General features: G+C 36.6%; 4 protein-coding genes, 1 non-coding gene and 1 pseudogene across 9 annotated transcripts; 4 read left to right on the forward strand and 2 right to left on the reverse strand.

Annotated features, from left to right (window-relative positions):
- Positions 950–1021, reverse strand: TRNAR-ACG. The gene has a single exon. It is a non-coding gene; the product is annotated as a tRNA-Arg (tRNA).
- On the reverse strand, positions 1113–4610 carry LOC104743037 (asparagine synthetase [glutamine-hydrolyzing] 2). Its single transcript, XM_010464165.2, has 14 exons — positions 4458–4610; positions 4074–4212; positions 3858–3953; positions 3580–3721; positions 3383–3478; positions 3197–3291; positions 2914–3072; positions 2741–2821; positions 2432–2653; positions 2126–2341; positions 1942–2028; positions 1752–1859; positions 1401–1646; positions 1113–1300 (listed from the first exon to the last, which is right to left on the reverse strand). Exons 1-13 carry the CDS (start codon positions 4535–4537, stop codon positions 1416–1418), a joined length of 1752 nt encoding a protein of 583 aa, XP_010462467.1. The 5' UTR covers positions 4538–4610; the 3' UTR covers positions 1113–1300; positions 1401–1415.
- LOC104743046 (CMP-sialic acid transporter 5-like) lies at positions 4913–7498 on the forward strand. The gene is made up of 7 exons (XM_010464174.2): positions 4913–5336; positions 5817–5865; positions 5960–6186; positions 6514–6712; positions 6789–6932; positions 7025–7099; positions 7178–7498. The coding sequence occupies exons 1-7, from the start codon at positions 5197–5199 to the stop codon at positions 7364–7366; spliced, it is 1023 nt and encodes a 340-aa protein (XP_010462476.1). The 5' UTR covers positions 4913–5196; the 3' UTR covers positions 7367–7498.
- Positions 7618–10270, forward strand: LOC104743056 (CMP-sialic acid transporter 5-like). The gene is made up of 7 exons (XM_010464179.2): positions 7618–7833; positions 8408–8456; positions 8561–8787; positions 9219–9417; positions 9508–9651; positions 9753–9827; positions 9913–10270. Exons 1-7 carry the CDS (start codon positions 7715–7717, stop codon positions 10084–10086), a joined length of 987 nt encoding a protein of 328 aa, XP_010462481.1. The 5' UTR covers positions 7618–7714; the 3' UTR covers positions 10087–10270.
- On the forward strand, positions 10515–11895 carry LOC104757458 (annotated as a pseudogene).
- LOC104743067 lies at positions 12122–14650 on the forward strand. 5 transcript variants are annotated; one of them, XM_010464197.2, is made up of 10 exons: positions 12122–12181; positions 12385–12443; positions 12695–12860; positions 12949–13232; positions 13329–13406; positions 13490–13615; positions 13731–13796; positions 13890–13958; positions 14139–14198; positions 14284–14650. In XM_010464197.2, exons 2-10 carry the CDS (start codon positions 12396–12398, stop codon positions 14440–14442), a joined length of 1056 nt encoding a protein of 351 aa, XP_010462499.1. In that variant the 5' UTR covers positions 12122–12181; positions 12385–12395; the 3' UTR covers positions 14443–14650. The 5 variants fall into 5 exon arrangements, with proteins under 5 accessions (XP_010462499.1, XP_010462521.1, XP_010462504.1 ...); XM_010464219.2 differs by having other exon boundaries at positions 12821–12860; XM_010464202.2 differs by having other exon boundaries at positions 12131–12193.

Here is a 14746-nt window from a genome sequence, read left to right on the forward strand (position 1 = left end):
TTCTACTAAATATTTTTACAGCCTGTTTTTTTCTTTTTTTTCTCCTTTTAACAGATGATTTTCCTCTTTTATGCTAAAAATTAATAAATTTAATTGGGGTTATTGTTTTTAGAAAGTAATCCAAGCAAATTATGTGTAAATTACAACTTTATCTTTTTCTTTTCACAAATCTGGCTGTAATTACCAAATCAATAATGCAAAAGAGATACTATACCAAATTAAGTTAAATTGTTTTTTTTTCAAAAACTTACAAATTTCTTTTTGCTAGAAATCAATTTCTAACAAACTAGAAAAGGATAGAAATCGACCCGTGTCAAAATATGAATTCAATGATATTGATTAGTACAGTTTTTTTAATGTGATGTAACTTTGATTATTCAAAATGTGAACAGGCACGTTTGACTATACATATGTTTATCAAAGAGTAGGTCCAAAATGAAACTAAATCTTTATCCCTTTTTATTATTTTACAAAAATACTATGGAAAAGGCGATGATGATTAGATGAGTTCACACTTTACTTAATGGTGTTGATAACGAATAATTAAAATTTAAAAGATCACGTTATTGGAACAGCTATACATATAGATAAGCTAGAGAGAACTGACGATTAATATAAAACGTTACATTAGGAAAAACGAGATTTTCATTTTCTTCATTTTCTTAACTATACGAAAACGACATGGGAGGATTCACGTGTTTGGCGCTAGAGCTAATGCTGGAGGGTGGAGCAGTTGCTTCGTCTACTCACATTTGATTCTGATAATAACTTAACTATATTTTTGTTTTCTTGGAAAGTGAAATGCTATACAAGTATGTACAAATAATGAATGAGGTTAGGTTACCTGTCTTTTTTTCATATAATAAATGTGAATCTGAAAAGTCTATCCACAAAAAAAGAAAAAGAAAAAAACAAGCAAAAGCGAAAAAGATTGACAAAATGAGAAAATCGACTCCGCTGGGGACGAACCCAGAGTCTCTGGTTTCGTAGACCAGCGCCTTATCCATTGGGCCACGGAGTCTTACTTGCTTAACTATTTACCTACTAAGTACTTATAAGGAACACAAGGCCCTGCACTTAAGTAAGAACAAGCCAAGGACAAATACAAGAAGAGTTGTAAAGAAAGACAAGCTTTTGTAATGAAACAAGTTCGGATCCATCAAATTAAACGTTCAAAATCTTTAAGTATCTAGCTTACAAGATTTGTCTAAAACAAACAAGAACGAGAAAATACGCAGAAACTTGGGCACAAATGCACACGTCGTGTATCACACTTGAAGTAACTGGACATCCATGAAATCTGCAAAAAGAAAAGGAAGAGTTGTTAGTGACTGATACCGATACCTCTAGAAGATGATGATATTATCACATCAACCATATCTGTCTGCAGAAACACATACCTTTGTTTTCTTCTCTCAAACAGCGCCTGTAATGTTCTCTTCTAATCCGTTCTTAGGAAGAGAATCTACTGAATCGGATCCAACCTTAGCAGCAGCTTTATTCTCTTCATAAGCTGCAACATGAACTCCAAGAGCCGCACGGCCTGACGGATCAAGATTCTTTGACCAAGTTGCATCCCATTCTACAGCTTTCGCTGTACTGCAAGCTATACTTGGCCCTCCTGGTACAGTCGCCCTTGCAGCGCTCTGCTCAGGAAACAAAAACATATCAGCACGAAGACAAAGGTGTACTGCAAGCTATACTTTTCAATGAATGATATATTTTGAATATTTATGGCATATTATTATTACCTTGGGGAAGAACTTTTCGAAGATGGTTCTGTAGTAGTAAGCTTCTTTTGTCAGAGGAGTGTTATCCGGGAAGACAAAGCTTGCGTTCGATAACATAGTATCAGAGACCTATACCACGAAAATAGGCAAGTTTTTCTGTCAATCGTTTCTAAAATTCAACAAAAAATGCTTTCAAAGTGATATTTCTTACATGTTTGTTTGCATGATCTTTTAGACCATCAATCCAGCTATACCCAACTCCATCACTAAACTGCTCTTTCTGTCTATACAGAATATGCTGCATTCACCAGAATATGAGAAATTTTGTTAGAACATTGTAAGTGTAACTACAGGGTATATATAAAAAGAACGGCTTTAGTTATTAGTAAACAAACCTTTGGTAGATAAGGTCGTTCTTCATCATCAAAGGCATTGCGCAGCACCCACTTCTCGATCCTTCCAAGATCAGGCTTGATCATCTTCCATTCTGGATCAATGCTCATTGCGACATTTAAAAATTCTTTATCTAGGAAAGGCACACGAGCTTCAACACCCCATGCAGAAGTTGATTTGTTAGCCCTCAAACAATCAAATTGGTGGAGAGCTTTGATCTATAAGTAAGGCAATGCATAGACAACATTCAGTGATGGACAAAATCAAATCATCAAAATATGTTCTTGGGTCAGATTAAAAGGAAATACCTTTCGGCATGTTTCCTCATGAAATTCTTTCTTATTGGGTGCCTTATGGAAGTACAAGTACCCTCCGAGTATTTCATCAGAACCTTCCCCAGAAAGAACCATCTTTACACCTAAAGATTTAATTTTTCTGGACATAAGAAACATCGGAGTGCTAGCTCTTATTGTTGTCACATCATAGGTTTCAATATGGTAAATGACTTCCTCGATTGCATCTATCCCATCCTGGAAATGATCAAGAGTAAGAGCTAAAGCTGTATTATTAAAAGAAACAATGTATGATAATGAATCAGATTCAAGAAATTTTTATACCTGAACTGTAAACTGAAACTCATGGTGGCGTGTTCCAAGATAGTCAGCAACTTCTCTGCCAGCTTTAAGATCCGGCGATCCCTGAAAACAAAAAAACGAAAATATATAGTTAGAATCTTGAAGGGTACACAGCCTTTTAAGAAATTTGATAACAAGGTTGAATTAGTGATGACCTTCAAACCGATGCAAAACGTGTGCAATTGTGAACCCCATTGAGCAGCTTCCGATTGTTCCAAATGGCGTAATGCTACTGCAGCAACAAGAGACGAGTCCAATCCTCCAGATAGGAGAACTCCAAAAGGCACATCAGTCATAAGTCTCTTTATAACAGCCTGAATTTTTTTTCAGATTACAGAATCACATTCATATTTCCAAAAACTGTTCAGCAACCGCAAAAACGTTGCAACAAGACAGAACATTTTTAAGACCTTGACGAGAATAAGTCTCCAAACATACCTTCTCAAAAGCATTGCGCAGAACTAAAGGATCATATGGGGTTGAAGGAACCTGTTCAGAGTACCACGGAGGATTGTACCACCTCCTAAGTCCTCCTACAAGAAAGCAAAGCAATAAAGGCATTTCAGGAAAATTTTACATGGAAATTTGCCTTGATAGACTAATGGAGTTTAATGGTATACAAACCTTGTTTACTTGAGTAGATGTGGCCAGGAGGGAAAGCCATAAACTGTTCACAATCATCACTAAGCGCTTTCATCTCAGAAGCAAACCAGACAGAACCTATAAAAGAAACAGTAGAAAAGCAAATGATTAGACAAGATAAAATAATAAGCTTAACCCTATTGATGTGAATTACTTTGAGAAAATGTTAAGTCATATACCATCAACACCCCATCCAATGTATAACGGGATTACACCAATGGCGTCCCTAGCAGCAATAAAACTTTTGTCGCGTGTATCAAGAAGGACAAACGCGAACATTCCATCCAACATGTCGATAATTTCCTCTCCATATTCTTCGTACTGCAAGACAGAACCAAATGCCAACAATAGAAATGCCCAGTTACATTTTCACTAACTGTCCATATGAAAAAAAGGTTCAACAGATAGTAAATCCAGAAGCAACAACTCAAATCTTTTCCCAATTACACATACTTACAAGGTGTGCAATCACTTCACAGTCACTGCCAGTATGGAATTTATGAGACTTTATCTTTTCACGCAAGATCTTGTGGTTGTATATCTCTCCATTGACCTGACACCATTAGCACATTCGAATGATACAATTGATAAGCAAGCGACAAAGGTCTAAAATTTGACATTAGTTAACACATGAATAGTAAATTGACACTGTTTCAAAGACAAGAGAAAGTACCGTGACAACGATGGTCTTGTTTTCGTTATAGAGCGGTTGGTCTCCAGAAGTTGGGTCAATGATGGCTAAACGCTCATGAGCAAGATAGCAATCTTCATAACAATGGAGTCCACTCCAATCAGGACCCCTATGCCTCAACCTACACAAACAAAAGTAATCAATCCAAACTTCTCCACAAAGATCAAATCTTTTTGGCAGCCAACCAAATCAAACAATGACTGATCAATCGATTAAAACCAACACATTCTATTCCCTCCTAAAAAAAGTTGAAAACTTTATTCCAAATTCATTCATAAACGATTACGTCAGTAACAATGCGCAGCCTTTATAGATAACGAGAACAAGTTGATGGGTAAGATTGAGAGAGAGAGAGAGAGAGAGTACCTGCGAGAGAGTTCGATGATACGAGAACGTTTAGCTTGAGTGTTGTCGATGCAACCAAGAACAGCGAGAATCCCACACATTGTGTTAGTGTGGTGTGGTGTGGTGGCAACGAGAAAACAAAGAAGACAACAATGGCTTTCTCTGAAGAAAACTGATTTATTAGAAGAATTTATAGGGTGGCTTTCAATCACAGCCGTTGATTTATGACAATTTATTAGATTTTTTTTTAACCCTAATCCTTTTTTGTTGTTTAATTTGTTTTTGTTTGTTACTCGTTTTTTGTGATTGGGAGAGATTCGTATCCAACTAATAAGACCAATGGTTCATTGTCACGTCACGAGGTCCATTGGTTTTTGTCAAGTACTTCTTAATGACGTTTGGCCTTTGGCGTTACGAAATCACGGATGCAAAAAACGGCTCATTATTGATTTTTATGGGTTTGATCAATCTTTGAAATCGTATTAACTTCATTCTGACACATTGAAGCGATGTGAAGTTTGAAGTAAAGGGAACTATCAAGTTATGTTCTGCTATGTTCTTACACTTTTCACCTTTCTACAGTATGCCTTTTTTACTTTATAACTAAAATCTTGTGGTTCTCTGTTGAGAAAACGACGTTACTACAATGTGAAAAAGCAGTCTTCAATTCAAAGCACAATAGAAGCAAAAACCCATTCTCGAACTCAAAACAGCGAAGGCGAGCTTCTGTATTCTCTCTCTCGGTGGCCGGAGGAGATTGATGGCGACGGCTAACGGAGCAAAGAGTTCGTCGAGTTTGGCGACGGCTGACGGAGCAAATAGTCCTAAGGTTTTGTTATATTCCATTCTGCTTACACTTCAGTACGGTAGCCAGCCTCTTGTCTCCAAACGCTTCATCGGGTAATATATAATCTCTGGAACCTATGCTTCTCAAAACCGCTCATGTTGGTGGTTGATAACTCGCGTTCCTACTTTGTGATTTCTTGCGTTTTATTAACTTTTAACTTTTATGCAGAGATGTACTTCTGATTTCGTCTGCTTTTATCGATTGAGTCTGCGAATTGTTGTGGTTCAGAATAGTGAATGAAACTTACAATTTGAAGTTATATGCTACGATTTTGATGTATTCCTGTTGTTTCTGTGAGACAATACGATGATGACTGTTAAACTAAGCTATCTTGAGCGTTAGAGATGAATTTGAATCTACTCGTTTGCTACTTTGGTGCCTTGGAGTAGCTATTCATCTTAGTTTTCAGGGTACTATGTTGTAATGCTTCGTGTAATCCGAGTATTTGATCTTCTCTGTAATGGTTGTTTGGTCACACAGCGTTATTATTTACTTGGTATGATATATGAGGCTCATCCTTATTGTTTTTACAGGAAGGACGTTATTGTAACTACATTTGTTTTGATATGCGAGATTTTTAAGGTACCGGGTCGATCTACTTTTGAATATTTTTGCATCCCTTTAATACTGTTTTCTGAAAATTCGCATGTTTCCATTTTATCTTCTTTATTTTCAGGTCGTATTTGCTCTGATTCTCATGGCAAGAGATGGTAGTTTGAAGGGTTTATCAAAAGAGTGGACCTTTATGGGATCCTTGACTGCATCAGGACTTCCTGCAGCCATTTATGCAGTGCAGAACACTCTGTTGCAGATCTCATACAGGAATCTTGATTCCTTGACTTTTTCAATTCTCAATCAGACGAAAATCTTTTTCACAGCATTATTTACTTTCATAGTACTAAGGTATAACCTTCTTTTCCCTCTTCTTATGGTCTTGCTTTTGTGTGCCTATATCACATTTATGTTAGAGCATCTCTGAAGCTCCTTCATGACAGTAGGAATCTTCTTGAAATTCTTTTATTAGATAAGGCAACTGTTTGATCTGATCGGATTTGTCTTTTCTTATTTTCAAAAGATGATGTTTGCTTGTTTTATTCTGATCTTTAGTGGGTTTTAAAAGAGATATAGTGATGAATTCATAGCTGCTCGATCATATTCAGACATGGTGCTCTTTATGTTTGAAAAGTCAAAAGTAGTGTTTAAACTCATCATCTCAGTGACATATTGTAGGCAGAAACAATCAATTCAACAAGTAGGAGCTTTGTGTTTATTGATTATGGCAGCAGTCCTACTAAGTGTTGGTGAAGGCTCTAACAAAGGTCCAAGTGCCAGTAATTCAGATCAAGTGCTCTTTTATGGGATTATCCCGGCCTTGGTAGCCTCATTGCTCTCTGGTTTAGCCTCATCTCTATGTCAATGGGCTTCTCAGGTCAATTCAGATTTTAAATGTCACATTCTATGTAGTTCAATTTCATACATAGAGCCTTAATGTCTCGCTGTTACAGGTCAAGAACCGTTCATCATACTTAATGACGGTTGAGATGTCAATTGTTGGAAGCCTCTGCTTGTTAGTAAGTCTCCTTAAATTTCCAGATGGTGAAGCGATTAAAAGAGATGGCTTCTTTCATGGTTGGACTGCTTTAACATTGGTAACTACTAATCTCTCTTTTTCTTTCCTAAAACGATTCTGTTGATATAGTAGAAAATCTGTTAATTAAGCACTGCTACTGTTGTAACAAAGGTCCCAGTAATAAGCGATGCCCTTGGTGGAATTCTTGTTGGCCTAGTTACATCACATGCCGGTGGTGTGAGAAAGGTAAAACAAATAAACCTTCCCAATCAGTTTTTACACAATCATAAGCTAAAACATATAATGTCTTTATTGTGTTTGCAGGGATTTGTGATTGTGTTGGCATTACTAGTGTCGGCGCTACTTCAGTATGTGTTTGAAGGAAAACCACCGTCATTGTATTGCTTGGTGGCTCTTCCTATTGTGATGATTAGTATCTCATTATACATGAAATATCCATACACAACGAGAAGAAGAAGAAGAAGAAGGTCTAAAGATCCATTCACAGATTAGCTGCCAAATTAACTAGATGATAGTTGTGATAACTATTGTAACATTGGAAGATGTTAATACATAGAATGAGTCCAATTGACCGACCATATGTAATGTCAATACTTTAACAAATTTTAAAGAATCAAAAGGGAATATCATATTTGTATATTTCCTCTTTCAAAATTTGAGTCTTTAATTAATTATGTTTTAGAATTGTCAAACAAATACGACGTCGTTTAAGCGGTTCCTCTGTACAATGTAGAAAAAGTGAAAAAAGCACAAAAGCAAAACCCATTCATTCTCTCGAACCCAAAAAGGCGAAGGCGATATCTTCTGTATTCTCTCTCTCTCGGTGGCCGGAGGAGATTCATGGCGACGGCTAAAGGAGCAAAGAGTGCGTCGAGTATGGGTCCTATGGTTTTGTTTTATTCCATTCTGCTTACGCTTCAGTACGGTAGCCAGCCTCTGATCTCCAAACGCTGTATCGGGTAATGATGATCTCTGTAACTAACCTGAACCTATGCTTCTCTAAATCGCTCTTGTTGGTGGTTGATACTCGCGTTTCTACTCTGTGATTTCTTGCGTTCGTTTCAGCGAGATTCAGTTTTTTTGTTTAATTAACTTTGTGTAGTTCTGATTTCGTCTGCTTTTACCGATTTGAGTCTGCGAATTGTGGTTCAGAATAGTGAATGAAACTTACAATTTGAGGTTATATGCTACGATTATGATGTATTCTTGTTGTTACTGTGAGACAAAGAAGATGATGACTGTTAAACGAGGTGAATTTGAATCTACTCGTTTGCTGCATTGGTGTCTTGATATTTTGTGTTTCATCTTAGTGTTTCAGGATACTATGCAATGCTTCGTGTAATTCGAGTATTTGATTTTTTGAGTTTACCTTGGCTGATTTTGACATCTATGCTCGAATTATGAAGCTTACCTAACAGCAATGTGCTATGGATAGTTATAACCTAGTGGGATTGGTCACTAGCCCATTTGTTTGTTTTTCTCTGTCATGGTTTTGGTTGTATGATATCAGGCTCATCATTATTGTTTTCACAGGAAGGACGTTATTGTAACTTCATCTGTTTTGACGTGCGAGATTGTTAAGGTACCTGATTGATTGTCTCCTTTCTACTGTTCAAAGTTTTGCATTTGTGTAATACTGTTTTCTGAAAATTCGCATGCTTTCCATTCTATGTTCTTTCTTTTCAGGTTGTATGTGCTCTGATTCTCATGGCAAGAGATGGTACTTTGAAGGGATTATCAAAAGAGTGGACGTTGATGGGATCCTTGACTGCATCAGGACTTCCTGCAGCCATTTATGCATTGCAGAACAGTTTGTTGCAGATCTCATACAGGAGTCTTGATTCCTTGACTTTTTCTATTCTAAATCAGACGAAAATCTTTTTCACAGCATTCTTTACATTCATAATACTAAGGTAATCTTCTTTTCCCTCTTCTTATGGTCTTGCTTTTTGTGATCGAACATGGAGCTTTGTATTAAGCTAGTGCCTATATCACATCTATGTTAGAGATTTTGTTATGTGATTGCCTGAATAAAGTTTTTTTTTGGCTGCTTCTGTGCTCCAAGCGTCTTTGAAACTAATCCATGCCAGTAGGAATCTTCGTCAAATGGTTTTATTAGATAAGGCAACTGTTTGATCTGATCGGATTTGTCTTTTCTTGTTTCCTTATTTTCAAAAGATGATAGAACGTTTCTTAAGATGTTTGCTTGTTTTTTTCTGATAGCTTTAGTGGTTTAAGGAGATAGTGATGAATTCAGAGTAGCTCGATCATATTCACACATGGTTCTGTTTATGTTTGAAAGGTCAAAAGTGTTTAACTCATCATCTCCAATGACATATTGTAGGCAGAAGCAATCAATTCAACAATTAGGAGCTTTGTGTTTACTGATCATGGCAGCAGTCCTACTAAGTGTTGGTGAAGGCTCCAACAAAGATTCAAGTGCCAGTAATTCAGATCAAGTGGTCTTTTATGGGATTATCCCGGTCTTAGTAGCCTCAGTGCTCTCGGGTTTAGCCTCATCTCTATGTCAGTGGGCTTCTCAGGTAATTCAGAGTTTAAATGTCATATTCCAATAGAATAATTCTATAGTTCAATTTCAAACATAGTCTTACTGTCTCACTGTACTGTTACAGGTCAAGAAGCATTCATCATACTTAATGACGGTTGAGATGTCAATTGTTGGAAGCCTCTGCTTGTTAGTAAGTACCCTTAAATCTCCAGATGGTGAAGCGATTAAAAGATATGGTTTCTTTCATGGTTGGACTGCTTTAACACTGGTAACTACTGATCTCTTCTTTTCCCCCATTAAACGATTCTTTAGATAGATAGAAATACTGTTAGTTTGGATTGTGTGTAAGCACTGTGAATGTTCTCACAGGTCCCAGTAATAAGCAATGCCCTTGGTGGAATTCTTGTTGGCTTAGTTACATCACATGCCGGTGGTGTAAGAAAGGTAAAACGAAAAGAATCCTCTCAATCTGTTTTCACACAATAAAAAAAAAAAGCTGAAATATATAACTGTGGTTAATGTTGTGCAGGGATTTGTGATTGTTTCGGCATTACTAGTGACAGCGCTACTCCAGTTTGCATTCGAAGGTAAACCTCCGACATCGTACTGCCTTGTGGCCCTTCCTCTTGTGATGAGCAGTATCTCACTGTACCAGAAATATCCATACATTGACAAGAAGAAGAAGAAGAAGAAGAAAGTCTAAAGAAGCCTTTTCCATTCACAACAGAGTATAGCTGCTATATTCAACAATAGGATATCTTATCTTTTAATGCCAGTATTAGTAACTAGTAGATGATAGTGTGATTCTTGATCCATGCAAAAAAAGCTTTGTATTACTCAACATTGGAAAAGATGAAAATACATGGAATGAGTCCAGTTGTAAGGCCGATACCCTTAGCATAAATGCAATCCTTTATCCAACCCCCCCCCCCCACTACACCAAAATCAAAATTTAGCAAACACATGACACTTGTCTTGCTGGGTGCAACACAAAAGATGGTAAAATCGATTTAAAAGAGGCACAAAATAACACATGTATTACATTTACTAAGATCATCCAAATCTTTCCTATAAAAATAAAACGTGTGATTTCAATCTCGTCAATAGCAAAAACTAAAAAGAGAGAGAAGAGGGAGAGGCGAGGAGGAGGAAGGATGGTGACGTACGATTTCAAGCTAGTGTTACTGGGGGATCAAAGGGTCGGCAAAAGCAGCATTGTCAATCGTCTCAAGTACGGTAAATTCAAAGACGATTATGAGGTTAGCCTTAAGCCCCATCCAAACTTGTTATATTTTTGGTCTTGTTGTTTATGATGATCGTCTAGTAGACCTTTTAGATACGTGTTTCTAGATGATTTCAGACCCGAGATATTTCTTCAAAACTGATAAATTTTATATATACGGCTTTTCTTCTCGGATTCAAATATAGATGTTAAACGAATTCTAGGGTTTTTTTTATGGTCTGAAATTGATAAATGGCAGGCTACAATAGGAGTAGACTTTATGTCCAAAAGAGAGCGGTCTGATGACTGGAATTTTCGTCTGCTCATGTGGTAATAAAATACGTTGTCCCTCACATTCACATTCACATTCACATAACGACGACTCACAGTCAGTAGCATATTCTCCACTGATCAGCTCTCCTTTTGTGTTCAACATTTTTTTTTATATTTGCATGATGACGCGCAGGGATATATCTGGACAAGAGAGATTTCAAAGCATGGTACTCAATTTCATCAAAATTTCTCCTGTTGCTCTTATTAATTGTCTATGATGTTTCCGGTTAAGTCTCTTATTTTTTTAACTCTATCAATGTTCTTTTTTTGCTTTCTCAGTACTCAAACAATAATTACTTACTTCCAATTCTCTCAAATGTTTACAGATAAGCAAACATTTTTAAACACTTCCAAGTTGTTTGCACAAGTTCGTGCAGAAAGAGGAAACGATGTCCTTATTGTTCTTGTTGGTAACAAGACCGATCTTGTTGACAAAAGGTACATAACAAAACAAACCTATCTTTTATATATAACCAAAGCAAAAGATTGGTTCTTTCACTAAAAAAAGAAAAACTTGAATTGTGTCATTGTGTGTGATGTGATTTGATTCAACAAAAACAGACAAGTTACAACAGAGGAAGGGGATAATAAAGCTAGTGAGTTTGGTGCTTTGTTCATGGAGACTAGTGCCAAAGATGGGTTCAACATTAAGGTACATACACACTACACTACCATAAATATTTTCTCTAAAGTGAAAAACAAAAAAAAAAATTAACTTGGTTATTGTTGTTGAGTGCAGGCTTTGTTCTCTAAGATTGGATCGGCTTTACGTAGAAACGATAGAAACGAGGTAATTTCTTTGATGAAACAAGCGGATTTGCTGCGCAAAATCATCTCAGGCAGAGCATCAACCAGAGAGATCAACAAAATCTTAAGACAAATTGTTGCTAAATGACATTATTATACTTAAAACAGACTCAGCAGCAGCTTAAGCAACAAATAAAAATATCGGACTGATATTATTAATTTTTATTGGGTGGGATTAGACTAAAATCTCTCTGTAAACATTGGTTTATTCTTCTAATCTCTGTAGTTTCTGCTACTTTGAGATTTTACATTATGTTTAAGAAACACTCGATACTTAATTTTTAATCAACACAACTCGTGTGAGACAAATTGGATGACGTGTCAACCAACAATAAAAAAAAGAAAGGCACAAAAACAAAGTCACACACTTTTTAGAGTCTTTCAGCAAAAACCCAAACCTGAGAAAATTTTTTTTTGGCTCTGCGGCTCAAACAATGTTAGTGATACAGTATATACTCCTGATACAGACTCACTCGGTTCTTGCTTTAATCTGTTGAAATTTCTGAAATCGAACACACAGTTTTTTTTGTTTTTATGGATTACAACGTCGTTTACTCGAACCTTTGTAATGGGGTTTTAAGGGTTTAAGCAACCCAACTGGATTCGTGATTTTTTGCTTGCTTTCTTTCTTTCTTGCAGATTTGAGCTTAATGGGTTTCAGATCGGTTTATCAATCCCTCACGGAACTATTCCCACATGTAAGAAAGCTCTGATCTTTTGTGGGTTTTAATATGAGGACACTATGTTTTGTTTCTTATAGAATCGATTTCTCAGTAAGTGTTAGTATAGTATTATATTAGATCCAAGCAGCGAAGAAGAACAAGGAAGCGTCTATATTTATTATTCTCAATTAATGTTACTATATACTTTGCAATGATTGATTAAACTATGTCTCACGTGCCTTTACATTTTTCATTTTGTGTAATAATAATAATAATACATTACACAGATTGATCCAAAGATTTTAAGAGTTGTTGCAATTGAGCACCAACATGATGTTGATGAAACTGCCTCTGTTGTTATTTCTGATACGTGTTCTTTCTCTTCCCCTAATTCCACTCAACCCCTCAACAAGAACAAGTCCAAGGTTTCTGATGACTTTCCTTACTTTAAAGGTATGTTTTTGTTTTAGCTTCTGTACGTATTTTGGTCTAAGCTTGAGGTTGCTTGTTTTAAGAAAATTGGGTTGTTTTGAAAATGCAGCTGAACCTGATATGCAAACTGAAGATGGGAGTTTGTCTTTGTCTCAATGGCTTCAACCATCTAAGCTTCCACATAGTTACCTTGCATTGCTCAACGAAGAAGTAACGCCTGATGTGAAACCTCCTCCGGATTTCATCATGGAGAAAGTGGTTCTGCCAAATCGTGGCGAAGCAACTGGCGTAGGAGGAGGAATCCGAAACATGTATTCTTTTGACAACGTTGGTGGTTCTTCTTTGGTGAAACCTTCTATTCGTGTTCAAAGCCGGACCAACAATGAACTCTCTGTAAGCTTCTCAACACATCTCTCTACTTGTCTTTTTTTTTATATCCTTTTAGCACATCTGAGAGTTGTATAAGCTACTTGCATCTTTTTATGTCAGGGAAGTAGCAGTAAGGTTCCTGTGGTTAGACGTTCCTCTCGAAAGTCCGTGCAGCCATGGTCCCCAGACTACTCTGAGGTCAAGTTTCATCACATTTTTAAAGTAATGTCTGATCTGAAAAGTTTCTGTTTTGAGGAGCTAACTTCTGTTTACTGTATCAGAAGCTGAGAAGTTGGAAAAAACGGAACAACAACAACCGTGACTTCCCACACTTGTTTGGCAAAGACAGAGATGTACCCTCAAAGCAATCCAAAAGAAACAATTCCGAATGTTATACCAATGAGCGTGTAAGTTCCACTTATGATGATCAATTTTATCAAAGTTTTACATATGATGATCATGCTTTGTGATTTCATCTGTTGTTTCATGTTATTATAAACCATTGATTCTACTCTTGGTCAGGATCGCAAGCAGCGAATTAACGATAACATCAAGAAATTAGGGGAATTGCTCCCACAGAAAGTTGAGGTAATATTGTTAGAATTATAGATTTCCTCCACCAGAGCTAGTCAGTCACATATAACTCATGAGAGTGTGAAGTTGATGTTTGTGATCTTGTAGGATGATCACCCTGAATTGACACTGAATGCCATTATTGATCATGTTAAGCTTCTGCAGCTACAGATGAAGGTATTGTCTTGCTTCTCTTATCTTTTCTTCTTTATCAACTTGTTTATATAGAGCAAATAGATGAAGGTATATGGTTTAGAAGGATGTAAGTCAAATGCAAACCAATAACTCTGAATCAAAATCCAACTAAAAACCGAACCAAAAAATCTCAATCTAAAGCTTACAGTTTACTTTGTACAGGAGTTAAGTCGAAGCAGGCTGGGAGGAGAACCAGTATGTCATCCTATGACATTCATCGAGGTAATACAATTATGCATCTGAAGCAAACATAAATGGCATAGTATGTGTTTTGTATTTTTAGAGAGAATTATGTTGTTTGTGATAGGGATACGGTCACTACATTCATCACGAGCAGACGATGACAAAATCTCTGGAGGAAGTAATGGAAGATCTACTAACAAATGACTTCGAAGCTGCAGCAAACTTGTTGGAGAGCAAAGGCCTTTACTTAATGCCTTTGTCCACTGCCCAAGGCTCCTACTGACTCCTCACACAAATGCCTCTTCTCCATCTGCAAATCCCACACACATGGAATAGAGTTTAAGACCACTCTTCTGTTTAGTATAAACAACTAGGCCATGAAATCTTTTTTTGTCTAATGAGAGAGAGATGAGACAATCTCTTATCTTGTTTATGAGATATTACAAACCAATTTCAGTGGATCAAAAAAGTCTTAAACATTCCAAGATTAATTACTTTGTTCCGTTAAACATTCCACTATCTCTTTCATCAACCCAAATAGATAAAACTTATGCATTAATGAGAAAACAGAGAGATACAAAACCAAA

Source organism: Camelina sativa, chromosome 2 (assembly GCF_000633955.1).
Source record: "Camelina sativa cultivar DH55 chromosome 2, Cs, whole genome shotgun sequence".
Taxonomy (NCBI): Eukaryota; Viridiplantae; Streptophyta; class Magnoliopsida; order Brassicales; family Brassicaceae; genus Camelina; species Camelina sativa.

What these genes read in the sequence shown, in the direction of transcription:
- LOC104743056 (XM_010464179.2), top strand. Translation starts at nt 7,715, where the DNA reads ATGGCGACGGCTAAAGGAGCAAAGAGTGCGTCGAGTATGGGTCCTATG. An exon ending in TTTACATTCATAATACTAAG is followed by an intron (nt 8,788 to 9,218) that starts GTAATCTTCTTT and finishes GACATATTGTAG; the next exon opens with GCAGAAGCAATCAATTCAAC. An exon ending in TATGTCAGTGGGCTTCTCAG is followed by an intron (nt 9,418 to 9,507) that starts GTAATTCAGAGT and finishes GTACTGTTACAG; the next exon opens with GTCAAGAAGCATTCATCATA.
- LOC104743037 (XM_010464165.2), bottom strand. Translation starts at nt 4,537, where the DNA reads ATGTGTGGGATTCTCGCTGTTCTTGGTTGCATCGACAACACTCAAGCT. An exon ending in ATCATCGAACTCTCTCGCAG is followed by an intron (nt 4,213 to 4,457) that starts GTACTCTCTCTC and finishes TTGTTTGTGTAG; the next exon opens with GTTGAGGCATAGGGGTCCTG. An exon ending in TGCGCAATGCTTTTGAGAAG is followed by an intron (nt 3,073 to 3,196) that starts GTATGTTTGGAG and finishes AAAAAAATTCAG; the next exon opens with GCTGTTATAAAGAGACTTAT.
- LOC104743067 (XM_010464197.2), top strand. Translation starts at nt 12,396, where the DNA reads ATGGGTTTCAGATCGGTTTATCAATCCCTCACGGAACTATTCCCACAT. An exon ending in TGACTTTCCTTACTTTAAAG is followed by an intron (nt 12,861 to 12,948) that starts GTATGTTTTTGT and finishes TTGAAAATGCAG; the next exon opens with CTGAACCTGATATGCAAACT. An exon ending in TTCTGCAGCTACAGATGAAG is followed by an intron (nt 13,959 to 14,138) that starts GTATTGTCTTGC and finishes TACTTTGTACAG; the next exon opens with GAGTTAAGTCGAAGCAGGCT.
- LOC104743046 (XM_010464174.2), top strand. Translation starts at nt 5,197, where the DNA reads ATGGCGACGGCTAACGGAGCAAAGAGTTCGTCGAGTTTGGCGACGGCT. An exon ending in TTTACTTTCATAGTACTAAG is followed by an intron (nt 6,187 to 6,513) that starts GTATAACCTTCT and finishes GACATATTGTAG; the next exon opens with GCAGAAACAATCAATTCAAC. An exon ending in TATGTCAATGGGCTTCTCAG is followed by an intron (nt 6,713 to 6,788) that starts GTCAATTCAGAT and finishes TCGCTGTTACAG; the next exon opens with GTCAAGAACCGTTCATCATA.